The 27,995-nt window shown below is 35.0% G+C and overlaps 1 protein-coding gene across 4 annotated transcripts in view; it reads right to left on the bottom strand.

The window, feature by feature from the left end:
* LOC145263869 (ATP-citrate synthase-like) overlaps positions 1–27,995 on the bottom strand; it is a 238,639-nt gene that overhangs the window by 82,037 nt on the left and 128,607 nt on the right. For all 4 annotated transcript variants that reach the window (XM_080120941.1, XM_080120942.1, XM_080120943.1 and 1 more), the window contains 3 exons: positions 22,058–22,119; positions 21,175–21,292; positions 18,159–18,304 (listed from right to left, as the gene is read on the bottom strand). In XM_080120941.1, coding sequence (XP_079977067.1) covers positions 18,159–18,304; positions 21,175–21,292; positions 22,058–22,119 — 326 coding nt within the window. The remainder of the gene's footprint in view (positions 1–18,158; positions 18,305–21,174; positions 21,293–22,057; positions 22,120–27,995) is intronic.

Below are 27,995 nucleotides of genomic sequence, written 5' to 3'. Positions count from 1 at the left end.
ATTTTGGCACCTATTGTACCACACTATTTTTTTAAAATGGTATTTTCAACTTATGTTCAATTTTTACAATATCTTTTTCATTATCTTAAGTGAAAGCAGAGAATAGTTACAAAACACCCTTCCCATACAATCTAGTGGATTTTGTTTGTTTTCCTTTTGAAACTGATTTTAAATTCAAGATTACGAATCGTTTTACTCAATATTAAAATAGCTCTAGCATCGTTGGAGAGAAATACTTCACTCGTCTTTGCCGCAGGTGAGCAATGGGGGTTTATTACATGATGCGGGACATATCTTCGTGGTGGTGCGAGTCGCTTTAGACAAAATAAATTTTTATTTTTGGCTGAAACCAGAGTACCTCTTTTTGAGGAAACTGGATTTTTCCCACATTAAAAATTGACCTTGTGTCTAACGTTGTCCTCGTGGGGAGGCAAGTAAATAGAAATACCAGGAGCTTTTATGTCAAACAAAAGAATCTATATGGAATTTTGAACTGAATGCTTTATTTAATCCACAGAAGTAGCTAGCTCTTGTTCTGTCAACCATGACCAGGTAAAAGTCTTAACTTGCACCCCCTCCCCTGAGGACAATGTTAAACATATTTTGGACAAGTAAACTCATCCCACTTTGTGAAAGACAATTTGAGCAAAACTAAGTTCACTTGTCAACCAGGGTTTTTTTTTTTTTTTTTTTTATACCTTGGCGCCATAATCTAGCCCAGCCAACTCCATAGAGCGCTGGGGTTTTGTGAGTGAGACAGAGAGGCTCCGGAAGCCCTTTCTTAAAGAGGACCAAATGTTTTGTTTTTTTTTTTTTTACACAGTGATCACCACTTATCAAGGCCCGGAAGCCACTCAGGGATAAGGGTTATTGCAAGTACATTACGTTAGTGTGGAGATTTGATGAAGTGTTTACTTAAGGGGGTGGTTCATTAGGAATTTGTTAACATTGGACTTGAAGACATCCAAGTTGTAGTCCGGTGGGAAGCAGGCAGACGGAACAGAGTTCCACAGGCGTGCAGTTCTAAGAAAGAAGCTTTGTTCATGGAATCCACGTTTTGATTTATATGAAAAAGTTAAATGGCTGCAGACATTCAATTATTGATCTTTTTTTTTACTGGAAAAAGAAATGATACATAACTACAGGTGTAAAGAGTTTCAGGATAGTCCATGAAAAAGTAAATAAATAAAAAATAACTTAACAAAAAATGCAACAATTTCTGATTAATCAAAAACCAAAAATGGTTGTAAACACGAAAATATAGTAAAATTACAAACAGAAACAACTAATAAAGAAGTATAAATTAAAATTTGAAATTTCATATTTTAGAAATTATCTTATTAGTACTCTGAAAAACCTTTGCCTTGATCAGGGGCTCCATGATGTTCTGAAGTTTGGGAAACCCTGCTCTAGACTAGGGCTGTAATGACCTATTTCTTGTTGCTTATGATGCAACGCTCTTCCTGCGCAATTTTAGGAAGCCCACCCTCCGAGGCTTTGCTTTCTCTCTTTGAGAAGGGATTAGTTTATTGCTAAGTGCCTGAAGTGACTCTACTAGGAAATGCTGACAGGCACATTTTGTAGGTTAAAGTGCACCTCCTCGGAAGCGCTGACTTCTCAATCCCATTTTCTGACCCTTGTGTCACATTTCTCATCGTTGGAGAGAAATAAACACTCCACTCGTCTTTGCCGCAAGTGAGAGGTGGGGGTTTATTACATGATGCGGGAAATATTTTCGTGGTGGTGTGATTGCAAAGATGAAAACAAAAAAATGTAACAAGCAATTTTTAAGATCAAACAAAATTAACTTTCATGACACAAGAATCCGTGATGATTTGCAAGCAATCTTTCTGTCGCATAGAAAGAGAAAGGAAGGGGGGGGGCAAAAAAAAAAATCTCCTTATATGGACGCATACATTTTGCCATAAAACTTTTTAAAGATTATCTTTTATAGAAAAAAAAATATGTGGAAATTCAATCTAATTTGTATAATTTGGAATTTTCAGACGATTGTTCCTATCTTGGATTCTCATGTTTCCGCAGATGTAACCTTTGACCTTCAGGTCAGTCTTATGAAACTTGGGAAGCTAAAAAAAAAAAAAGAAAAAAAAAACACACACACACACACAAAAAAAAATTCTTTATATATATATATATATTAAAACAATTCATAATTTTGAATTAAAAATCAGTTTGAAATATATTCTTTTATATAAAAAATAATTTTTTTTATTTCTTTTAACTCTATTTTAATTTATTTATTTATTAACATAAAATCAATGACTTACTTTTTATTTTATTTTTAAATATTTCCAGGAATATCTGGCTTACACACAACTAAAATGCTAGTTTTATTTTGGTGTTTTAACTGTTATTCCCCCCCCCTCTATTTTTGCTGATGAGGAGACTTTATTATTAAAGGACAAAATTTTTGTCAAATAATTGTCAATATTCATTGTCAATTTAAATAAAATGAACATCGTTTCTGAAACAATCGTACAATATTTTGGATTTTGTTTGTTTTCCTTTTGAAAATGATTTTTGATTCAAAATTATGAATCGTTTTATTCAATATTAAAATCGCTCTAAGATATCTATACCTATTGAGCTTATTATATATCTAAAGTATAATGGGCACTGTTTTCTTTTAATAGTATTAATACTTTTACTAATACATTAAAATAAACTCTGCTCTTTAGACTCCAGGTCTAATTCCCTCAAAAAACATAAATAAATTATATATATATATATATATATATTTCTTTGTTATATATATTTTCTCTTTGATCCATCCTTTCTATTTTTTTTTTGTAAACTACTGGACCAACTTGGTTGAAATTTTGTATGGATCTTTGTTATAATAAGATGCAGTGAACTAAGTATCATAGTATGTATTTAAAGCACAGTTAGGGATTACAAAAGTCAATTATCATGGACAAATTGTGCTCTAAACAAAAACATTAATTTTGAATGCGCTCCTGTCATATCAAAAAATCTTTTTTTTTTATTTTATTTGCTGAGTTTGTCTACTTACGTGGTGATAAATAGGGCTGTGACAAACGAATATTCCTTTCATTGTTTTGACTCTTGAGTATATATCCATAAATATCTCATATGTTTTTATGTAGACGGATGTGGCTCTCGGTTGGTTAAGTGTGTCTAACTGTGTCGGATACACACTAGAGAGTCAAAAAAATGAAACGAATATTCTATTGTTCGCAGCCCTAGTGATAAAACATCTCAAATTTACTTGTGATGTTAGGCTGCAGAAACCAGATTATTACATCATTAATCAAATTTTTTTTTATACTTATTGGAGGCATTCTGATATAAAACCTATCTAGGAACATTCCCAGACACAAAATACATTATTTTAATTGGAATTCATTATTGAGATAAGTATTATTTATATATATATATATATATATTTTTATAAATTGATTATAAAAGAATAATAGTCCGCAATAAATAAATTAACAAAATACATTTGTGTGAAATTTCGATTAAATCTTTTTAAAAGATATTTTTTACTACTGAAAAAAAAAAAAAATAAAGCTTTATGAAACTAAAAATAAAAAATTATATATATATATATATATATATATATAAACAATCAAGGTTTTACAATTTGCTGCAAGAAAAATCTGGAGATAAATGGTAAAATTGTAACTTAAATTAAAAAAAAAAAATTTTTAAATACAAGTAAAATAAAATCTAAATATTAAATAAAAAAAAAGCAAAAAAATCCAACAGTTTCAAAAATACTATAACATAAATCACAACATGGTGGTTGAGGAATGTCAGACATTTTGTAATATCTTGCAGAAGTTAGTAGTTTTTAAGAAACTACTCTCTTCTTGATCTTCTGAAATTATAGACGATCAACTTAAAAAAAAAAAGTTGAATTTCAAATTAAAATGCTATTGGTATCCTGCATGCCTTTTTTTTTTCATTTTAATTTCAAACAGACTTTATTTTAAGATTAAAAAATTAATGTATGCTTTTATTAATTCATCTTTTTCAATTTTTTAATTGGACGAATAAAAGATGTAGTTTAGCAAACCACCAGAAAATTTAACGACAGTGACTGATACGTCAATGGCTACTACAATGTTTGACATCAGCGTCCAAGATGTTAATGAACACAAGGAATTGATGCGGTTAGCAATGCTGTTTTTTTTTTACTAACTTTAAATTCACAAATATTCAATAGATTTACAGTAAGAAGAGAAAGGTCGCTAAAGTTTGACACCAGTTTCAGTGAGAGAACATGCAAATTTGGAAGAGATGAAACGCAAATTTGTAAGAAATGCAATACAAATTTGTAAGAAATGAAACGTAAATTTGTAAGAAATGAAACGTAAATTTGTAAGAAATGAAACGCAAATTTGTAAGAAATGAAACGCAAATTTGTAAGAAATGAAACGCAAATTTGTAAGAAATGAAACGCAAATTTGTAAGAAATGAAACGCAAATTTGTAAGAGATGAAACACAAATTTGTAAGAGATGAAACACAAATTTGTAAGGGTATGAACTGCAAATTCGTAAGGGATGAAATGTGACTTTAAAGTTTTTAAAGTAAAAAATAAAATGTAATTTGAACTTTCATGCATATACACAAAACTCAACATCAATGAACTATGACAATCAGTTTTTTTAATGTTAGTACATCTATTTTTGTGATAGGACAAAGTGATTTGCTGCTGTAAAGTACGAATAGGAAGGCAATAGACGAATATCTACTTTTGCCTGAATTAGAACAAAAGGTCAATGTGATCATAAAAGAAAATCTTTAAAATAGGCAAGTGAAGCAATAGAAAGGTCATAACTACCATTCGCAACCCTAACTACCGTTCGCAATAAAAGCTGCTGATAAAACAAGGACTTACTAATGAGATGCAGCAAACCTGACAGCGACGATGAATCATCACTGACGATTTGTCGATGGTGATGCAAACTAAATTGATATGATGAAACAATTGCAACTAAAGCAGAGATTTGGAGACATGCAACTATTATGTTTTGCACTAAATTTGGAGACATGCAACCATAATGTTTTACACTAAATCTGGAGACATGTAACCATAATGTTTTGCACTAAAATAAAAAATCATTCAACAGCACTATGCATATTTTATCCGCTTAGATTGGCCAGAGTAAAAATTTAATCAGCCTTGTAGTAGCCACAGTAAAAATCTAACCAGCCTTGTAGTGGCCATGGTAAAAATCTAACCAGCATTACCGCTGCCGTGGTAAAAATCTAACCAGCCTTGTAGCTGCTGCAGTAAAAATCTAATCAGGCTCATAGCAGTGGCGTAAAAACTATCCAGGCTTGTAACACTTGCGATAAATCTATTCAAGCTGCAATAAATCCAACCCATCTTATAATTATTGTTATATAAAAATCTTATAATTATTGTTATATAAAAATCTTATAATTATTGTTATATAAAAATCTTATAATTATTGTTATATAAAAATCTTATAATTATTGTTATATAAAATCTTATAATTATTGTTATATAAAATCTTATAATTATTGTTATATTAAAATCTTATAATTATTGTTAGTTAAAAAATTAAGCTTTGGTGCATTCTTTATTTGAATTTTATAAAATCATATAAAACAAACACATATGGTTTCTGGTTTCTTTTGCTAGAAAAAATTTATCTAAAACAGCAACTGTATCAAGCAAAAATAAAGCAAAAAATGCCTCTCTAAAAAGCAATGAAAATAATTTTTAAAATGTTAATATGGTTCTTAAACAATTAGAAAACACACTAGAAAGGCTCTTCAAAATAATTTTTAAGGCTAAAACTTTAAAATAATAATGAAACAGTGCTGGTAGAAGTTTTAAACAATTTGAAATTGTATTTTTGGATCAACCACACTGAGGATTGGACCTTCAATCTCTAGAAATGTAATTTGTACAACTGAATTTCACTAATCAATAAGTACTCTATCCATTGTGCCACGGGTCCTTGCGGAAAGATTCCCTGAATTTTATAAGATACACCTGAAAAAGGTTGGCCGTTGTGCAAATATCACAGTAGTCCGAAGGATCCAAATAATATGGACTATATTTTTGCTCTAATAAAAATAGTGCACTTTCTCAAATGCATTACGCACTGCGTATTTATTTACTGGCAACCATTTTTTTTATTCTCTCTTTCTCCCCCTTCTACTTCTTAACGCTATTCACCTCTTCCAACTGCTCTTATTATCTTATTCATGAGTCTCAATTTGGCACATCCAAAACTAAACATTTATCTTTCACAACCAACGCTCTGATCCCCACTTGGCCCCAATTGATATGAATGACTCTTGTCTGAAAGAAGCACCCTCCTTCAACAAGCTTCTCGAACTGACCTTTACTCTTGACCTGAAATGGAAGACTCACATCAAATCCGTTGCAAAGGTCATTAGAAAAATGGTTGCGTCCTTTTACTGCTCCAGAAGGTATCCGATTCCCTATGCTATCCGCTACGTGTACAAGAGCCAAATACGTTTTAAGATGGCGTAATGTTGCCACATCCAGGCAGAGCACCCTCTCCTGCCTTGACAAAGTTCATAACCGGCTTCAAAATCTGAGACCTTTTCCTTCCAGACAAGACATTGCGCACCTGGTTCTGCTCTATTATTAATTTCATGGCAAGTGCTTGTCTGAAGTTCAATCTATGCCCTCTGTCCCCCCTCACGAATCTTTCACAAAAAAACACTAGCTGAAATCACTGTCAATAATTTTCCCCACTCTTTATCTGTGCTTAAATCAAAACATAGATTCCATGAACAAAGCTTCTTTCTTAGAATCGGACGCCTGTGGAACTCTCTTCCATTTACCTGCTTCCCAGCTGACTACAACTTGGTTGTCTTCAAGTCCAACATAAACAAATTCTTGATGACCTGCCCCCCCCCCACCCTTAAGTAATATTATTCCATTGACTACTATACACTCTATAACCCTTATCCTCGAGTGGCCTACGGGTCTTGATAAGTGGTGATTCCTATGTAAAAAAAAAAAAAAGGCACTCATCTAGCTACAACCACTATCAACAATTTACCCCACTCCTACCCCGAAATCTAAATGCAAATTCAATAAACAAAGCTTCTTTCCTAGAACTACCTGTTTACTTGCTTTCCAGCTGAATATAACATGGGCATCTTCAAGTCTAATGTAAACAAATATTTGTTGAATTGTCCCTTTAAATAATCTAATTTCTGCCACTAACGATCATTACACTGTTGTCTCACTGATCACCTTATACTCATTAACCCTTACCCCTGAGTGGCCTACTATTGTAGAAAAACAGAAAAGTGTGCACAGTGTCAAAATAAACAAGCAAGCAAGAACTACAAACTGAATTCGTAGATTAAACATCAAGACAACATCAACGCAACAATGGTTTAATTTTTCATGTGACAAAAGAGACCAGTCAGCATCCAACATGGCATGACCATTCCCACAGAGGCATGCAATATGATGGTTTACGTGGGAGGAAAAAAATAAAATGAGTCAGCATAGAAATAGTGGCAGTTAAGGGTCCTCTTTTACTTTAGGGTGGCAAATTTTGATATCAAGGGAGATAACTTTTTAACAATTGATTTTTTTTGTGTTTGTGCTCGTGAAGTATAATGGAATTTCAAACAAACGCATTTCAGGTGAAAACACTATTATAGGCTTACGTATCATATCGAAATTTGTATAAATTCCAAAAATCAGGAAAAATGATCCTGTAAAAATGTAATTATATATGACATAATCACGTCGATAGACCGGTTCCTGTTAGATCATCAAAGTTAAGCAATGTTGAGCAAGGCCAATACTAAAATGGGTGACTATTTGGTAAGGCCAGGTGCTGTATGTGCTCGGAGCCTGGAGAGGGATGGACGCTGCCAGGTTATTCTTGCCCAAGACACACTGCATGAAAAAATAATGCAGGGCTCTCACGACCACGGAGAGTTAAGGGACATGTCATTATGTTCACTGTAGAACTTCTGCTGGTCCAAACCAAGCAGCCTATTCTGTCTAAACGGTTCGATTCTCTCTTTGTATCTCTTCACCTTTGAACTTTCTGCTACCATTTTTTTTTTTTATTCCTCTAGGACAATTTTTATTCCCTTTCCTTTCATTCGATACTTTTCATTTGGTTGTTTTTAATTTTTTTCTTTTTTCTTCACACTTAACTGTTTTTTTTTTTTTTTTTCAACACTTTCGATTTTTTAATTTCTTTACAGGGTGGCACGATAGATTTTGTAAAGTTGCTTTTGAACACTCCAAAAATCACCGCAAAACTTTGAATTTCATTTAAGCAATGTGACCCCTTTAAGTTCTTCATATACGGCATAATCACGTTGACAGACTGGCTCCCGGTAGATCACTGAAGTTAAGTAACATTAAGCCTGGCAAATACTTAAATGGGTGACCATTTCAGTATTTGCCAGGTGCTGTATGTGCTCATACCCTGGAGAGGGATGGTCACCACCAAGCTATTCTTGCCCAAGACACACTGCATGAAAAAATAATGCAGTGGCCCCCACAATCTCGGAAGGTTAAAGGACATATCAGAAAAATAATTTATATATATAAAAGGCAAAACAGCTGTGTGCGTTTTTGTAAGTCTAGCAATGGCTTTTTTCGTGAGGGTTCTCGGGGAGGGGGGGGGTACTATATTTTAGAACTTTTTATATACTCCCTAGATTGTAATATCTACGATTTGCGAACAGTCATTGTCTCTATATTTATTTTGAGCAAGTTTTTTATAAAAAAACAAAAAACAAAAAAAAACCTGGTTTTCAGTGTTTGTCCGTCTTTTTTGTATGAATAAAGCGAAATTGAATCGAATCAAATCAGCTCACTGGCCTTCATGGCTGGCATGTCTTGAAGGCAATCAGCTTTGATCAATGTGGAGAATACCCTTCATATCAGACAATTGCTATTTATTTGAGAGCTCCCCCTTTTTTCGGGAGAGCTTGGTTTCCCCAACATCGTAGGGAAACAAATAAATGAAACTGCGAAAAGCTGAACTGTCCTTCAGCCAACATTCATTTCTGCACGTGCGTATTCACTTAGCAAGTCAACTTTTTGATTGACATCGCTAAATTTGAACGCTTTTCATTTCATATGGCTTTGTAGCGTAGCGGTAAAATGTCACGTTTTCTTTCACTTTCTTTCTTGCCTTCGTGTCACGGGTTCGAGCCTCCCTCCCTATCACTTTTTTTCTTTTACACCTCCAAACACCTGGGCAATGCCGGATACCCCCACTAGTTATAAATAAAAATAAAAGTTATCAAATTAACGAGCATTATCATTTGTTTTAATGTGGAAGAGTTGGGCGACCGATTCTGTATGACAACCCGATTTATTATCCCCCCCTCGCTTTAATTGAAATCCCATCATTAAAAAAATAGAAAATGTCAGACTGCTAGTGTCTATTTTTTTCTGAAAAATAGATCCAGCACATCTAATGGACGATTTTCTTCTTTTTTTTTTCTTTTCGAATTTTTGGAATTTATACTAATTTTGACATGACACGTAACAAAGTAATGTTTTCACCTGAAATGTGTTGGTTTGAAATTCTATTATATTGCATAAGCAACAATCTTTATTTACAAGAATAAAGATTTTTATGATTTGGTTTGCAAACAAAGATGGAAACATTGTTTATTGACAAGTTTAAAGAACAGAACTGATTTTTTCTCCCCCCCCCCATATTTCTTCTAGCTTTTTTTTTATATCTCAACATATGTCTGAAATTTATGTTTCTTTTTAATTTATGAGTTTCAAAAATTATCATTTTTTACTTTTTTTTTTTTCATAGTTCTTCTAGTGTTATCTCAACATAGGTTTAAAATTTGTTTTTTTTTTTTTATTCATGAGTTTAAAAAAATATGAAATTCTAATAATTTTTACTATTACTTTTTTCATATTTCTTCCAGTGTTTTTTTTTTGTTTTTTTATTTCAACATATGTCAGAAATTTGTTTGTTTTTTTAAATTATGAATTTAAAAAAAATATATAAAATTCTAACATCCAATGAAACCGTATTTTTATTATTTTTTCTTTCCAATTAAAAAATTGTTTTCTTTTAATGCCGCATTCCTGTGTTTGTTTTACAAATACTTTAACAGAATGTGCTCCAACGAACTTGCTGCACTTTTGCCTCCTTCATTCAACATAATTAAACCCGACAAGCAGCAAAACTACACCTATTCACTGTGGCAGTCAGTCTTCAGATGCCATAAGGTTGTCTACTTTAATAACTTTTTTTTTTGATCTGCTTACCTTGAAATTCCCTTCACACTCCCCGTTTCCAGATTGTGTCAACATGACATTTAAATGTATGTGATCTTTCACTGCACAACTCCCCACTTAGGATCAACCTAATTCACAGCAAAAAGTGTTACATGTTTTTTTAGTAAAAAAAGAAATAATAAATAAAAAAACAGCCAATAAAAATGTTTTTATTTCCACTTTAAAACTAATTAAATAGATGCTTTTTTTGTAAAGAAAACTCAGTTGTTAAAAAAAAATCTGGTGCTTGTCCAGAATTCCCCCTACAATAAAAACAATTAAAAAAAAAAATCTGTATGATATATGTACCTGTGACAAAGCAAATTATATTCCAAAACTCACGTAAATTGATCCAATAGTTTTTTATTTTTAAATAAAAAACTAAAATTTTATAGCAGCTGTCTTGCCTGCGATTTAGAAAACAATCTTTTAAAAAAATAAAGGGAGATACTCAACAATAATTAAATTTGTGAGATTTATGTTGTAATTACTACAAATTCCCATTAATTGCTTAAAAACAAAAAAAAGGACTTGATAAATTTACATAATTTTGGGGGGAATATAGTATTTTCAGTTTATCATAGGTACATACATCAGAAATTTTTTACTTTTGTTTTTGCTAATATAGGGGGAATTTGGGACAAGAACCAAAAACTTTTGGCAAAATGAATTGTTTCAAATGAAAAAAAAAAAAAAAAAAGATTCTAAAAATTAAAAAAAAAAATAAATAAAAATAAAGAAATACAAAACATTTTGGCAAAAATCAATTGTTAAAAAGATAAAATAAAAAATAAGTTTTTTTTTTATCATTGTATTGAATTTCGAATAAAACCAATGGTATTTACTGAATTGTCATATCATAGTAATGAAAATATTCAAAGATTATAAAAACGCTAGGCAGAAAATTAACTGTTAATTAAAAATAGATTTGGGGGCAATTTATGAAAATTGAGTTTTCAAAAAGAAACCGGAGAGTCCTAATTGTAACAAAAAAGGGAGGTAAATCTTTTCTAAATACTGAAAATTTTTGGCCAATTTAGCAAAACTTAATTTTCGCTGATTGTCTTCACAAACTGTTTTCATTAATATTTTCTACCCAAATCGTTTTTCGTAATTTTTGGATATGTTAATTACTGTGATATGACAATTCAGCAAACACTTGGTTTCACTTGAAATTCAATATTTCGAATTTCACTACATTAACAAAGAACCAAATAAAATTGGGATAAGTTATCTCCCCTGATAAGACAATGGCCACCCTGAAGTCAAAAAGAGGATCAAAAGTGTATGCAACGTTCTGGCTGTGGGAGTGGGTAAACACGTTAGCAGTGGAGGGAGGGGGGTAAAAGGATAAGTAAATTGTTATACCTGCATGTTCTGAAAGACAAAAAAAAATATGCACAATTATTAGTATGTAAAATTCTTTTCCAAAATAAAAAAAATAAAAAATGAAAACAAGAGGGTTGCACATGTCACTTTTCGTTTTTTTCCGAATCACAAAAATAAAAAAAGGGGGTGCAGGGCACAAAAAAAAAGGGGGGTGCGGGGCACAAGTCAAAAAGTGTTAATAGACAGGCCATGCTAATATAGATCATATATATGATCAGTAATAGCAATGTCAAACCTCACAGCATTTCCTTATGACAAATATCCAAAAAGTTTGTAGAAGCAAATATATAAAAAATAACAAAAAACTCTTTAAAAAACTGGACCATAATGCATGAGACATACGATTTCTTCTCTATGTACACACACCCATGACTAACCTGGCAAAATCCAATCTCTTCGCAGTTGAAATCCACAAGATGTTAAAAAGCCTTCTTCCATTCTAATAGGGTTTTTTTCCCCATTGTCATAAGTTATTAGTGACACTAGTGTTGGTACTCTTCAAATATTTTTAACTGACTCCTCTCGATTCTCTAATTCATTTATATTCTCCTTTAGGACAAATTTATATTCAAGGTCCGCTTTCAATAAGGGGATATCTACTCCCTTAAAAGGGTCATTGGATTAAAAGAAGCATAAATAACTTGTGGAATCTTGTGTGATGTTTTAAAGAATCTTTTGGAATCTTTTTTTTTTTTTTTATTACATTTTTCCAATAATCCTTTTTTTTTTTCTTATTTAATTATCAGTGAAAAGTTTTTCAGTCTCATTTTAATTAAAAAAAATTATTGAAATTGGTTTTATTTTTTAATTTTCTTATTGTACCCCCACCCCCACTCCATTTTCTGAAATGGTTTAAGATAAATTCCACTTGCCTTTTCTCTCGTGGTTCTGTCTATTATTTAGTTTGAAGATTTTAATATACTCTTGGGCGGTGGTGAATAACACCAACTGACAATCCGAGTTTACCAAATTCGAATCCAGTTTGTTCTATATATCTTCCATTTTCTGTATTCCTTGTCAAACAAATTTGTTGTAAATTAATTCAAAACTTATTTTAGACTAGCCTGGGTGCCCGGCGTTGCCCAGGTGGTTCGAGGTGTATTTTAAGCATAAAAAAAAAAAAAAAAAAAAAAAAAAAAAAAAAAAAAAAGTGGTAGTGGGCAGGCAGGCTCGAACCTGTACCGCGAAGGAGAAAAAGAATGTGGAAAAAAAAAAATGCGACGTCTTTGCTGTTGCAACCATCGCAAAACCAGAAGTGGTGAAGGTTTGAATTAAGGCTAGTTAATAAAAAAAGAGGGGAATGAGTTTCGAAAATATCAGCGAAAAAAGCCTTTTTTTTTTTTTTTGCTCAACACACCCCTCTGGGCAACACTGGGCACCCAGGCTAGTTTCATATATATACAAAAATATCTGATATTTCCCTCAAACCTCTGGCTTTCATGGAGGGGAGCCTAAAACTTGCTTTCATTGTTTTATTATATATATATATATATATATATATATATATATATATATATATATATATATTAGTGATGGGACGATTATAACATTTTTCTCGATTCTGATACAATTACCGATTCTGATTCTTTATAAATTTCTAAATATTTTACTATAAAATGGTTATTTTGTCCCAATTACTGTAAAAACACAACTTTTAATGTGCATATATTTTTTTCAAACGTAAAAACACACTTGTGAGGGGGTTATCTATAGATTTTAGTTTTGCTGGTAGTTTAAAATAAATAAATATCATTTTATTATTATTACCAGTAGTGGAAGATTTTTCTTAAGCCAAAATAAAATGAAAAAAAGATGAAAGGAATCGTTTTTGTGGTATTGGAAAATAGGCACAAATTTTTCAAATACCCAAAAAGTTCCGATTGTTCCAATTCTTGAATCATCATCCCAACACTAATATATTACCACAATGAGACAACATTGAAGCTCACAGAAGCCATGGAAATCCCAGACTAGAGTTTCGCCCTCTTTTGGGCTTATCAGTAGATGTGAACTCAGGATATGAAACCAGAGTCACTCGCCTGCAAGAAGAGTACTCTGTCATCTGAACCACACACTACATACTAACCATTTTAACTAACACAGAATAAGCAAACTGCAGGAAAGTCAGACTCTGGAATATACTACAATCAGACAACGTTGCAACTCACACAAACCATAAATGTTATATATATTACACATACATACATATATATCTATGCGTATGTATGTATATGTAGAATATTGCAATCAATTTTACTGTGATAGAAGCATCGATATGAGAAATTTGAAAATCTTTTAACAAACCAGGTAACACAATGCAGAAAAAATAAATAAAAACAATCTGAGTATTTGGGGTCCTCCTCTGCGAGTAAAGAATTTACTTTCACCGTAACTAATGTTTGTGCAAAATTTCAAAAATATCTAAGGCGTGGTTATTGAGGAAATTCTAAAAAAAAAACAACTGACGAACAATTTGGGGATAATTTTACCCCTATAATGCCCCTAGGGGAGGAGGCCAGAGTTATCCCAGAAAATCCGTTCTGGCAAAAATTTACTTTCATCATGACTAATGTTTGTGCAAAATTTTTTAAAAATCCAAGGTGTGGTTATAGAGAAAAGTGCAAAACAAACAGATAAATGGAAGTGAATTACTAGTCGGGAGACCAAAAATTGCTCCTATTACCCAGAGGAAAGTTCATGCAGCTGAAAATTTGGATCAAAAAAATAAAAATAATTTATTTTAAGAAATCTTGCATCATCTTATCTGGTTTCTTTACAGATTTTCAAATATCTCATCATATCGGTGCTTCTACTGCAGTAAAATTGATTGCAATATTGTACATGCATATCAGCGCATCTCACTATGGCTAGCAGACATTAAAAAAAGTTTGTTCAACAAGACCGGAAGATCTTCAGCAACATTGTAAGATCTTAATAATTGAAAAATAAAAATTGTATCATCCTGAGCAAAAAAATTGAGCGTAAAATTTGGATTAAAAAATAAATAATTCAGTTTAATTTTTTTTTTTTTTTTTTTAATTACACATTGTCTTATCTGGTTTCTTAAAAAATTTTCACATTTCTCATCGTATTGATGTTTCTACTGTAGTAAAATTGATCTCAATACTGTACATGCATATCAGCGCATCTCACTACAATTATATGACATTAAAAATAATTTCTTCAACAAGATCGGAAGAAATCGACGATCTCTAATTATGGGAATTGAGTTTTCCACACAAGCGGACACACAAACACATATGGATGACTGTAAGACAAACACAACTTCAATAATAAAATAAAATAACTTCAATCTCGTACTTATCAATTAGAGGATGGGATCGCCAACGACAATAATAGGCGACATCGTCCTTTATGAGTTTGCAAAAGAAATGAATACGTAAATTCCTTTTTTTCTTGGGTGGTTTTTTTTTTTTCACTGAAGTAAAACAGAAAATGGCTTACTAAGTTGAAGACTCGTTTTCTTTGGCCAACTAATCCCCTGAATTGGCCAAAACGTGGTGAAACAACAATAAAAATGAGGATAACAGTCTATGGGAATTGAGTTCTCCACACAAGCGGACACACAAACACAAACGGATGACCTTAAGGCAAACACAATTATCGCCCTTTAATCTGGCAATATCATTCTTTGCCAAAAGGGGGCGATACATCACTTTTGCTTTGTATCATTCTTTCTCTTTTCGCTGGAGCTCTCAGCTAAGGCAGATGTGACGAAAACATTTCCTGGTTTTGGCAAACAACCAAATCGACATTCGAATGCTCAGGCCAAAATCGCAAGTACTAAACTATAAACTTTAACAACTTAATACTTGTACTTTAACGTAAATAAATTTACTTTGGTTTTAATTAAATACTGGCATATTTTGTGTCTCCATTACTTGGCATAGGAGGCCATGCAATAAATAACTTCAGTCTCCTACTTATCAATTAAAGGACAGGATCGCCAACCACAATAACAGGCGACATTGTCCTATATATAATGCTCTAAGATCCCAACAATGAAAAAAAAAAAAAAAATTGTCTGCATCACCTTGACTCATAAAGCTGAAAATCTGGATTAAAGAATAAAAATAATTCATTTATCTTTTTAAAAATCCTCCATCGTTTCTCAATGGACTTTCAAATATATGAAGAAGTTTCAAAGAAAGATGACATGAAAAATTTCAAACAAGATCAAATGGTTAGTAAACAGAATGATTGGATGAGCAAATAAACAAGTCAAAATAATGACGTGTTTAGAGCACCAACATTTTTTTTTTTTTTTTATTACATTTTCACCTCAATACATAAAAAAAAAATGTGCCGTTTTTCTTTTTCCAATTTTTTTTTTTTTATTTATCTTTTATTTTTTTTTATTACATTTTCATCTCAAACAAGACACATTGCCACTTTTGTGTAGGGGGCTACTATTAGGGGTAACAACTACTGGGGTACTATGTTGGGATTTGGGCAGCAAGATGTCGGTTCACGTTACACTTGAACTCCTGCATGTCAGTACAGTTGGGGAAGCAGGGACCTGGAATAGAATTCCAGAGTCTAGCGGTTCTGGGGAAGAAACTACTGGAGTAGAAAGATCCTTTACATCTAGGGATCTCTACTGTGTGGGGGTGGGATTTAGCTGCATGTCGGGTTTGTCAGTCTTTAAGTTATGAATTTGTGCTATTTGTTGATAAAGGCTGATAGCAGAAATATTCGTTAATAAAAGAAACAACAATGAAAAAGAATAAACAAATGAAAACGCTGTATTAACGAAACTTCTTAAAAAGTAATAAAAAATATCGAAAAACATTAAACAAAGCAGTGACTTGAAGAAATCCATATTAGTTTTTCTTATTAATTGCCTATAATAATATTTGGAGCTTGTTTACATAGTTGATTTTTAAAACCCACGCATTTCAGGTGAAAACATTACATACTTACGTGCCATGTCGAAATTAGTATAAATTTGAAAAGTTGTGCTAAGCATATTTTAAATAAAAAATCAGCTACAATTACATTCACACACACACACATATATATATATATATCTTTTTTAGACCTTTAAGTCAAGGATTGTCTCCCTTGGTTGCCATACTGAATTGGTCGCACAACTCTTCTACATTAAAGCATACAATAAAACTCTATAATTTTATAAATTCTATTTTTACTCATAATTATTTTTCTACTGGATCAATTTTTGGAATTTATATTCATTTCGACATGACATGTAATTACGTAATAACGTTTTCACCTGAAATGCATTGATTAAAAAGATCACCAATGTATATAGGCACCTAATATTTTAGCCGACTGATTTCCTATGAGGATGAAACATGGTTCATAAAAACCAGCCTCATATCTCAATCAAAGAGGAAGAAAAAAAATCAGCAGCTAAAGACCTGGATTCTTTAAAATTTCGTCATCCATCATTAAAAATATCATTAATAAAAATCCACTGTGTCAGTTTATTTTCTTAACATGGCAACTGAAGCGTGCTTATTTAAAAAAAAAATTTTTTTTGCCAAGTTGTGAACGAATGCACCGTTTGTCCATTCGTTCACTGCTGTAACCATCCTACATGGTGTACCTGGACCAAAAGTAGTCCGTCGATCCAGTCAGTATTACAATAAAGAATCCTCACCCCAAGCATACCACAAATCCCGTTTATGAACAAATAATTATGTTAATTTTTTTTTTTTTTGGGGGGGGGTACACATCTCCTTAGATAAATAACAGACTTACGGCATCAGATTCCTGCCTGATCAGACCAAAACCTATAAGACCCACTACAGAGTCATTTGGCCAGGAGCCCTCAAGGGATCCACCTGATCTGGAGAGGCACGTTGGCTGAACTGCTCGGAAGCACTAACAAAAACGAACCATCTCCTCTTTAACACTCTACTACTATTCTAGCTCCTCTTCCTCCACCGAGGCTTCTTTAAATCTAACTGAATCTGGCCTTTTGTTGGCAGTCATTGTTCAGATGCCCAGAAAAACATCCATTGAAGATAATATCTACCCAGTCTCTGGACATTGTTTCTCTCACAAGGCTGATCTCGGCATGGGTTATTCACACTCAATGAGGGTCTTATTTTCTTCAAACAAAAAGAATATCCCTTGGGTGGTCTGATTATGGTCAAAGATATTTTCAGTTATCTGTCCTATCTTGTCTTGATCAAACATCTAACACTTTTATCATTCCACCCTGAATAATATTTTAAAATAAACATTAACAATTATCTTTATACCTACAAACACTAGTGTTTCATGCTCATGCTATCATCAGTGCAGGAAGTATTAATAACTGCTGGTCAGAGATTCAAACCCAGTTGGCTGTGATTTTCTAATTTAATGAAACTCTGGTGTTTATAAAATAGTGCTCGCTAATAAGTAGAGCTGTATTATTGTATAAATAATATATACACACACACACATACTCTCTTATGAGAGTGTGCATGGGTGTTTTTACTTACAGTTCCTCCTGGAAGGAGAAAGTTTGCAGTAGTTTGTACAGGTTGTGGTGTTTCTGGGATATCTTTTTTCCCAAGTGCCATGCTAACGATGGCAGTCATGTGAGTCTCTGGTCCATACACATGGATTGGCACTCCCAAAGTTGAACCTGAAAAAAAACCGATAGAAAAGTTATTTATTTATAGAAATTCATTCATAGAGAAAATAAAAATATGGACAAATGAAGAGAGAGAGAAAGAGAGTCATTGAAAAAGATACAGAGGTGAAGAGAGATAGAGAGAGAGGGGGGTGAAGAGAGATAGAGAGAGAGGGGGGTGAAGAGAGATAGAGAGAGGGGGTGAAGAGGGGGGTGGAGAGAGAGAGAGGGGGTGAAGAGAGGGGGGGTGGAGAGAGAGGGGGTGGAGAGAGCTATAGAGAGAGGGGGTGGAGAGAGAGATGGGGTGGAGAGAGAGAGAGGGGGTGGAGAGAGAGAGAGGGGGTGGAGAGAGAGATAGAGAGAGGGGGTGGAGAGAGAGATAGAGAGAGGGGGTGGAGAGAGATAGAGAGAGGGGGTGGAGAGAGAGATAGAGAGAGAGGGGGTGGAGAGAGATATATAGAGAGAGGGGGTGGAGAGAGATATAGAGAGAGAGGGGGTGGAGAGAGCTATAGAGAGAGGGGGTGGAGAGAGCTATAGAGAGGGGGTGGAGAGAGCTATAGAGAGAAGGGGTGGAGAGAGCTATAGAGAGAGGGGGTGGAGATAGCTATAGAGAGAGGGGGTGGAGAGAGAGAGAGGGGTGGAGAGAGAGAGAGGGGTGGAGAGAGAGAGAGGGGTGGAGAGAGAGAGAGGGGGTGGAGAGAGAGAGAGGGGGTGGAGAGAGATATAGAGAGAGGGGGTGGAGAGAGAGATAGAGAGAGGGGGTGGAGAGAGAGATAGAGAGAGGGGGTGGAGAGAGAGATAGAGAGAGGGGGTGGAGAGAGAGATAGAGAGAGGGGGTGGAGAGAGAGATAGAGAGAGGGGGTGGAGAGAGAGATAGAGAGAGGGGGTGGAGAGAGAGATAGAGAGAGGGGGTGGAGAGAGAGATAGAGAGAGGGGGTGGAGAGAGAGATAGAGAGAGGGGGTGGAGAGAGATAGAGAGAGGGGGTGGAGAGAGATATATATAGAGAGAGAGATATAGAGAGAGGGGGTGGAGAGAGCTATAGAGAGAGGGGTTGGAGAGAGCTATAGAGAGAGGGGGTGGAGAGAGATAGAGAGAGGGGGTGGAGAGAGAGATAGAGAGAGGGGGTGGAGAGAGAGATAGAGAGAGGGGGTGGAGAGAGAGATAGAGAGAGGGGGTGGATAGAGAGATAGAGAGAGGGGGGTGGAGAGAGAGATAGAGAGAGGGGGGTGGAGAGAGAGATAGAGAGAGGGGGGTGGAGAGAGAGATAGAGAGAGGGGGGTGGAGAGAGAGATAGAGAGAGGGGGGTGGAGAGAGAGATAGAGAGAGGGGGGTGGAGAGAGAGATAGAGAGAGGGGGGTGGAGAGAGAGATAGAGAGAGGGGGGTGGAGAGAGAGATAGAGAGAGGGGGGTGGAGAGAGAGATAGAGAGAGGGGGGTGGAGAGAGAGATAGAGAGAGGGGGGTGGAGAGAGAGATAGAGAGAGGGGGGTGGAGAGAGAGATAGAGAGAGGGGGGTGGAGAGAGAGATAGAGAGAGGGGGTGGAGAGAGAGATAGAGAGAGGGGGTGGAGAGAGAGATAGAGAGAGGGGGTGGAGAGAGAGATAGAGAGAGGGGGTGGAGAGAGAGATAGAGAGAGGGGGTGGAGAGAGAGATAGAGAGAGGGGGTGGAGAGAGAGATAGAGAGAGGGGGTGGAGAGAGAGATAGAGAGAGGGGGTGGAGAGAGAGATAGAGAGAGGAGGTGGAGAGAGAGATAGAGAGAGGGGGTGGAGAGAGAGATAGAGAGAGGGGGGGTGGAGAGAGAGATAGAGAGAGGGGGTGGAGAGAGAGATAGAGAGAGGGGGTGGAGAGAGATAGAGAGAGGGGGGTGGAGAGAGATAGAGAGAGGGGGTGGAGAGAGATAGAGAGAGGGGGTGGAGAGAGATAGAGAGAGGGGGTGGAGAGAGATAGAGAGAGGGGGGTGGAGAGAGATAGAGAGAGGGGGGTGGAGAGAGATAGAGAGAGGGGGGTGGAGAGAGATAGAGAGAGGGGGGTGGAGAGAGATAGAGAGAGGGGGGTGGAGAGAGAGATAGAGAGAGGGGGGTGGAGAGAGAGATAGAGAGAGGGGGGTGGAGAGAGAGATAGAGAGAGGGGGGTGGAGAGAGAGAGATAGAGAGAGGGGGTGGAGAGAGATAGAGAGGGGGGGGTGGAGAGAGATAGAAAGAGGGGGTGGAGAGAGATAGAGAGAGGGGGTGGAGAGAGATAGAGAGAGGGGGGGAGAGAGATAGAGAGAGGGGGGGGAGATAGAGAGAGGGGGTGGAGAGAGATAGAGAGAGGGGGTGGAGAGAGATAGAGAGAGGGGGTGGAGAGAGATAGAGAGGGTGGGGGGGGTGGAGAGAGATAGAGAGAGGGGGTGGAGAGAGATAGAGAGAGGGGGTGGAGAGAGATAGAGAGAGGGGGTGGAGAGAGATAGAGAGAGGGGGTGGAGAGAGATAGAGAGAGGGGGTGGAGAGAGATAGAGAGAGGGGGTGGAGAGAGATAGAGAGAGGGGGTGGAGAGAGATAGAGAGAGGGGGTGGAGAGAGATAGAGAGAGGGGGGTGGAGAGAGATAGAGAGAGGGGGTGGAGAGAGATAGAGAGAGGGGGTGGAGAGAGATAGAGAGAGGGGGTGGAGAGAGATAGAGAGAGGGGGTGGAGAGAGATAGAGAGAGGGGGTGGAGAGAGATAGAGAGAAGGGGGGATAGAGAGAAGGGGGGATAGAGAGAAGGGGGGATAGAGAGAAGGGGGGATAGAGAGAAGGGGGGATAGAGAGAAGGGGGGATAGAAGGGTGAAGAGAGAGAGTTAATTAGTTACAATTTTCTTTTTTGAAACTGACGAGAACAAAATGAATAACCAAAAACATTTACCAAGTTCCTTCATCACTCGAAGACCCTCTTGGAAATTAGGTCCTCCTCGTCTCACATAAATAGAAACTTTGTTTTCAATCAACTTTTGCTGATACTCCCGCAATGCACGAACGATACCCTGAAAAGTAAAAAAAAAAAAAACAAATTTCATCTTCTAGCAAGGATGCCACAAAAAAAAATTTTTTGGAGGAAAACAAATATACAAGCATAAAAGTCTAAAATTTAAAAATAAAAACAAAATCCCCTCTCCCCCCTTCCTTTGTTATAAACAAATATTCAAGAAGAACATAAGTCAGTCAGGAAACTATATACGTCCAACAGACAACATAAGGATGGACCAACATCTTATCTTCAGGGATCTATGGACAAATTTATCTTAAGGTGAACTTTGACAATCATATATATTTTTGGTCACTTGCCAAATAGAAAAGTTACTAAAAGTTTGATTTTTGGAATATGACATTTTCGTTCCATGATGAGGACATACATCGTAGAAATTTTTCTATATTTTTTTTAATTCGATGATGATCTCTAACCTAGGGATGGTACACACTATTTTTCAAGGTCAAGGTCAAATGTTAAGGTCGGGGCTTTACTGTACACTCGGATAACCACGAAGCGGATACCCGAGCATACAGTGAAGTCTCACGCAAAGCGTGGATATTTTTGCTATTCATGTATGTTTCATTCCAGGGGAAAATCATCAGGTTAATCATTCTACTAAGCTCTACTCACATACATGTCTTTCCTTGGTCGACAGTGTTAAGCTCTGCTGGTTAGTAATGGCAAAAGTTCCCTCAATTGATTCTATCCACACCTAAGTCACAATATCACTGCTTTCCCCTGCTTATCTCAGACAATTTTGATAGCTAATAAGACTCACCTTAAATGTTGTGGCGACATTTGTGAAATTTGCTATCCCTCCTCCAATGATAAGGATTTTGCCTAGAAAAAAAAAATTATTCATATAAAATATGCTTATAATCAAAGTACATGAGTAAATTAAATCTATATGATCACGGTCAGATGACAAAAACGTTAGACAACAGAAGATGAAGAGAAAAGAGTAAGCATATCAAAAGAAAAGATTAATAAATTAGCACAAAGGGAGGTAATTCTGTTTCTTTGCTTACCAAGAGGGTCAGTTTTGCTATTCATGTATGAGAAACTGAGGCACAACAAATCAATGACAACTGTTCCTGCTGATTCTCTACTTGTGTGATAGGTAGGCATGGCAAATTTATGCACAACAAATTAAGGTACAACAAATTTATGCATGACAAATTGTCACTGCAATTTATTTTATTTTTTCCTAAAAATCTTAGTAAAAAAATAAAGCTTTTTTTTTTTCAGATTTAAGGAGAATATCTTAAAAAATATGAGTCAAACATAAAAATGTTTATAGTTAAAAAATATTCAAGACCCAAAACCTAGTAGTAATAAACAATACTTCCCCTACCCTCAAACTGTTAAAAAAAAAAAAAAAAAAAAAATGAATGACGTCTAAATATAACACGAATAGAGAATTAGCAGGAGCAGTTGTCGTGCTCTGTCGCACATTTGTCTTGCCTTAATTTGTCATGCATGATTAGTAAAACCATCAAAAAGGTGGCTACTTCTGTTATTGAAATCTGGAATAATTATTAGCAAAAGTACTTGGCTAATATTGTAATCATTGAAGCCTCGCATCTTATATGAACTTGAAAAGTTCTGTCAGACTTAACATTTTTGACGGAATTCCAACCTCCAATTTTTCTAAATTGATGTGCAGATCTGATGATAAATATTAAACAAAAAAACAAATATTTATATTCAAACATTTGAAAATCTGAAGCAGCAGCTGTCCGGCTGACAGACATAAATACAAACCGCATTCCAAAAGTAATGTTTATTTTTTTATTCCACCTGAATGGATCAGAGAGGATTGAAAATTACATTGTTACGATGACTGAACTTAAGCATCCATGACCTAAAAAGTTTCATTTTTCTGTTGTAGATATTGACGGTTTGAGACTTTAAGAAAGCAACCCCTGTCATGGATGTGTGTCAGAAGCAGAGATGTGTCATTGAATTCTTTAATGCAGAAAAAAATTGAACCCATCAACATTCATTGGTGCCTGCTGAACGTTTATGAAGCTAATGCAGTGGATATTAGCATAGTAATGAGATGGGTTTGTCGATTTCAGAGTCGCAACAGATATGTGACTGACAAAGCATGCTCCAGATGCTCATGCACAGCCACCATCACATCATTAACAAAAGTGAATTGAGAATGCCGGTGACTATGTAGAAAAATAACTTTTGGAGCACAAAAAATGTCGCTCGTTTTAAAAGGTACTACTCCCATCTTCGTAGCTCTTCAACATTTTTATTTTTTAGTTTAAAATAAAAAGACGATGCGTTATTTTTAGAATGAGCCTCATATTAAACAAACAGGAGAGAGTGCTCAGTGTGGGTTACTTTATGGCGTAGGAGCCCAATTTAACGGGCACAAAATATAACCCACCCCCACTAAGACTTTTTTTTTTTTAATTTAAATTGCAATTTAGAATGTTATTCAAACTAGTTACCCATACCAGGCATTGTCCAGTAGTGTGTTTTGTTTAGATTTTTTCTTAATATTATTTTGTTCCAATCAAAGGGAAGTAACCCTGTATAGACAAATATAGAATTATGTCTTTTGTTGTTTTTTTTTTTTTTTTGTTTTTTTTAAATGGCGGTCATTTGAAAATAACTTGATCCCAAGCAAAATATTTTTCTGAAAGGAATTAAACCAATTTTTTTTTAAAACATGCTGCAACAATTCACGAGAAAAATTGACGCCATAACAAATAAAACCCTACCCGAGAGCACATCCATCAAACTCCTCGGTTTAACATTCACAGGTAACATGAAGTGGAACAAATACATTGAGGACATTGCCAAGGCTGCTGTAAACAAGGTGAGCTCCCTTTACCATCCTATAAAATTACATACCAGATAGTATCCTATACCTTTACAAGGTCACAATTCGCCCATGTATGGAGTATTGTTGCCACATCTGGGCTGGTGCAGCTACCACTAGTCGCTCTCTTTCAGAGTTCCAAAAACCAATCTTAAATCTAATAGGCCAAACTGAAACCTTTGTCTTATCACCACAAACTGCATATCTGCGCCTGTTTTACAAGTACTTTAACAGAGTTTACTCTGATGAACTCACAGCACTTGTTCTCCCTCAATGTACATACTCCCGCCTAATCCAACATGCAACAAAATCACACCCCTCCACTGCTGAGGTCCCTAGATGCCAAAAAACTTTTTACTCTAATAGTTTCTTCTCTCGCACTACTAAACTTTGTAATTCCCTCTGGTTTCTTGCTCCCCTAACTGTACTAACATGTAGAAGTTTAAATGTAATGTGAACAAATGTCTCGCAGTTCAACTCCCCACAGTCTTCTGTTAGACATGATCTCAAATAGTAGCCCCTAATGTTCCAAATGGAAATGTATCTTGTTTGAAACAAAACAAACAAAAAAAAAAGACAAAAAAACAATTTTCTCAGAATAATGCTATCGATGACAAAACAATAAAGAAGCTGACTAAATAATAGACTAGCAAGGAGACCTAATGTTGCCCGGGATTGAATGAGGATCAAGGAATGTTTCACCCTTTCATGTTTTATTGTCATTGAAATCCATTTTTCAATCAAATTGGGGCCCACTCCGGTGCACCGGGAGCTACAGTGACTTAGTCCCCAATACATTGGAGCTTACATTGCACTGTAGAGAACCTACTGCTGATTTTATAAATTATTTTTATATAATAGCTTAAATTAAAGTTTAAAATGCAAAAATTGAGTATATAGTTTAATTGTGCTCTAAACAGAAACACAACGTCAAGGGTGTGAGTTCCATATAGAAACGCTAATTTAAATTGAATGAAATAAAATATGCATCAAATGCGCTTGAAAGCCAAATCACAACGTAATATTAGAAAAATGAACAAATATTTTACTTGTTTGAAATTTATAACATAAATATATTTTCGAAGCTAAACTCCATCCTCAGTATGTTGTTTTGTTTCCTTTTCTTCTTTCTTGCTATGTTGTTTGGAGAAAGAAAAGTCTGTTTGTAAATTTCAAACAAGTAAAATATTCATTTTCCTAATATTACGTTGTGATTTGGCTTTCAAGCGCACTTGATGTGTATTTTATTTTATTCAAATTAAATTAACGTTTTTATATGAAACTCACACCCTTGATGTTATTCTTGCGTTGCCTACGCACTGTTCCAAAATTTCAAAATACAATCGCTGAGATACAACGCGCGGCTCTTTACAAACAGACTTTTCTTTCTCAAACTTTACAACATGGCAAGGAAGAAAAAAAAAAAAAAAGGAAACAACATACTGAGGATGGAGTATATCTCCGAAATATATTTATGTTATAAATTTCAAACAAGTAAAATATTTGTTTATTTTCCTAATAATATGTTGTGATTTGGTTTTCAAGCGTACTTGATGCATATTTTATTTTATAGAAACATTTATTTTGAATGAACCCTTGTCATATTGAAGAACCTACTATTAATTTTATATATCGGGCCTTTCTGCTTTTGCAGTAATAAAACTTCTCAAATGCACTTGTGATGTTAGGCGTTAACTTTAATCAAAATCACATGTTTCTTCTTTCATTGGAGATTTTTGATTATCAATTATCAATACTTATCAAAGACATTCCCATACAAAACCTATCTAAGAACACTGCCAGACACAAAGTATAATTATGTGAAATTTTTTAAGAAATCGCTCCAGCTGTTTTGGAGTCCACAGGGAACTTACACATAAAGTTATTTTTATATGATAGATAGATAGATAGATAGATAGATAGATAGATAGATAGATATATTTTTTTTAACAGGGTTTGATTCACATACTTTTCTTGAATTCTTCTACACCCAGAACCAACAGCCTTGTGCCAGATTGATATGAACAAAAACAAATAAAACAATATGCGATTGCCATTTAAAACCAGGATACGAACATACTAGCAACAGAGTACACATGCAAAGGATATAAATAATAAAAAAAAAACAAAGGGATTTAAAGGTCAGTTGATCAGTCAGAGTACATGCATAAACAACAGTTATAATTGGTGTCTTGTACTTCGGTCAATTAAGTATACCTTCCCACCTTTCTATTGCTCCATAGACTGGCCACTCCCTCTAAGGAAGTGTTTTTATTTTTTGGCAATAGCTGGAATACAGCGATCATTTCAACAACTAGAATAGGTTGGGAGGAAACTCACAAACATAATATAGCATTTTGTTTTATTTCATTTCTTTTTGTTATTTCTCATTATTTTTGGGGGGGGGGTTACCACTTCCATTGTCTTCCCTAAAAATCTTTTACGTAACAACACTTAGTTTTCATGTAGATTTTTTAAAACTTTCTATAGGAAACACACACAAAGATACACACACACACACATATATACAGCCATTAAGTTTTATACATAAGATTAGTATGAACACTGGAGAAAATCTTCTTTTTTTTTTTTTTTATAGAGGTTGTACACCAGTTAACAATAAATAATGAAAAGGTTTATCCTGAATTGGAACAAAAAACAATAATAAAGATAGGATAAAATTATTTGGATTTTTCCGAATATTGTTATCATCTTGCAAACCTGTGGCGTAGTGGATAAAGTGCTTGATGAAATTCAGATGTAGGTTATAAATTTCTGGAATGTGGGGGTGGGGGGATGAAAGTTCAATACTCAAATTACAATTGTGAATTACTTAGGACTACTATCCAGTCATGGCTGATGGAACGAGAACATGCTAGCGCTCATAGATTTAATAAAGGGTTCCGATTGAAATTGAAAAAAATTTTTTTTTCTCTTTATCGTTCTGAATTCTTTTTTGTCAAATATGCTATTAACCAATACTGTATTGTTACATGTAAAACGAAAAGAAAAAACAAAGTCACCCATGAAAACGAGAACCCTCCAAATTAAAACCTTAATCTATTATCTAAACTCAAATGTAAATTACCAAAAATTAAGCCGACTTTACAAACTGATAAAAGTTCATTATTGGATTTTAATTATAAGGTGAAGCTTGAATGATTTAAACTGGAGATAGATAACGCCAAAACATCCCCACATGAATATGGGAGGGGAGATTCTCTTCAAACAGCCTCCTGAAATTGATAATTTAGCACCGGACTTATACTAAGTAGATATTAATAAGTCCCTCGTACCTATTCCCTACTTTTTTTTTTTTTTTTTTTTTAAAATGAGAGTAGATAATGCAGTGGTTGTGTTATCGGCAACTCCAGTAACTCTCGCTTCTCCTTTTTTGTCTCTCAGTCCTCATTTCCAATGAATGATTTTTCTGACAAAAGGTGAAGAAAAAGCTGCTTCCCAGGTTGGTAGTACTTCGTGAACAGTAATCTGAGATGTCGGAAATTTTTCTGTTTCTATGTCTATCTTTGTGGGCATGTCACTAGTAAGGGTGCTGGAGGTAAACGTTTTGTTTGGGCTGACATTATCCGCCTGATAGTCAAGAACCGGAACCTTAGGTTAACCACTAAGGAGGCTGTCCTATCAGCAGGTGCAAAGTACTGGGGCTGCTGTATTGCCATTTGGTGAGTGGATTCTGAACCATGCAGTAGTCTCTGGTGGGGGCTCTCGATACCATACTAGTGGGTAATTGTTACGGCTTTACCTTATCATGTGCTACATAAAAAAAAAATGCTCTCTCTTACTTTCTCTCTCTATCCTGCTCTAACCAAGTATGCCGACCTGTTCCACAAATCCCAAAACCACAACATGAAATATC

Source organism: Euprymna scolopes, chromosome 39, assembly GCF_053919585.1.
Source record: "Euprymna scolopes isolate OS-2025 chromosome 39, ASM5391958v1, whole genome shotgun sequence".
Taxonomy (NCBI): Eukaryota; Metazoa; Mollusca; class Cephalopoda; order Sepiida; family Sepiolidae; genus Euprymna; species Euprymna scolopes.
Note: the sequence above shows the minus strand (reverse complement) of the source record. Positions and strands in the feature narration are given on the sequence as shown.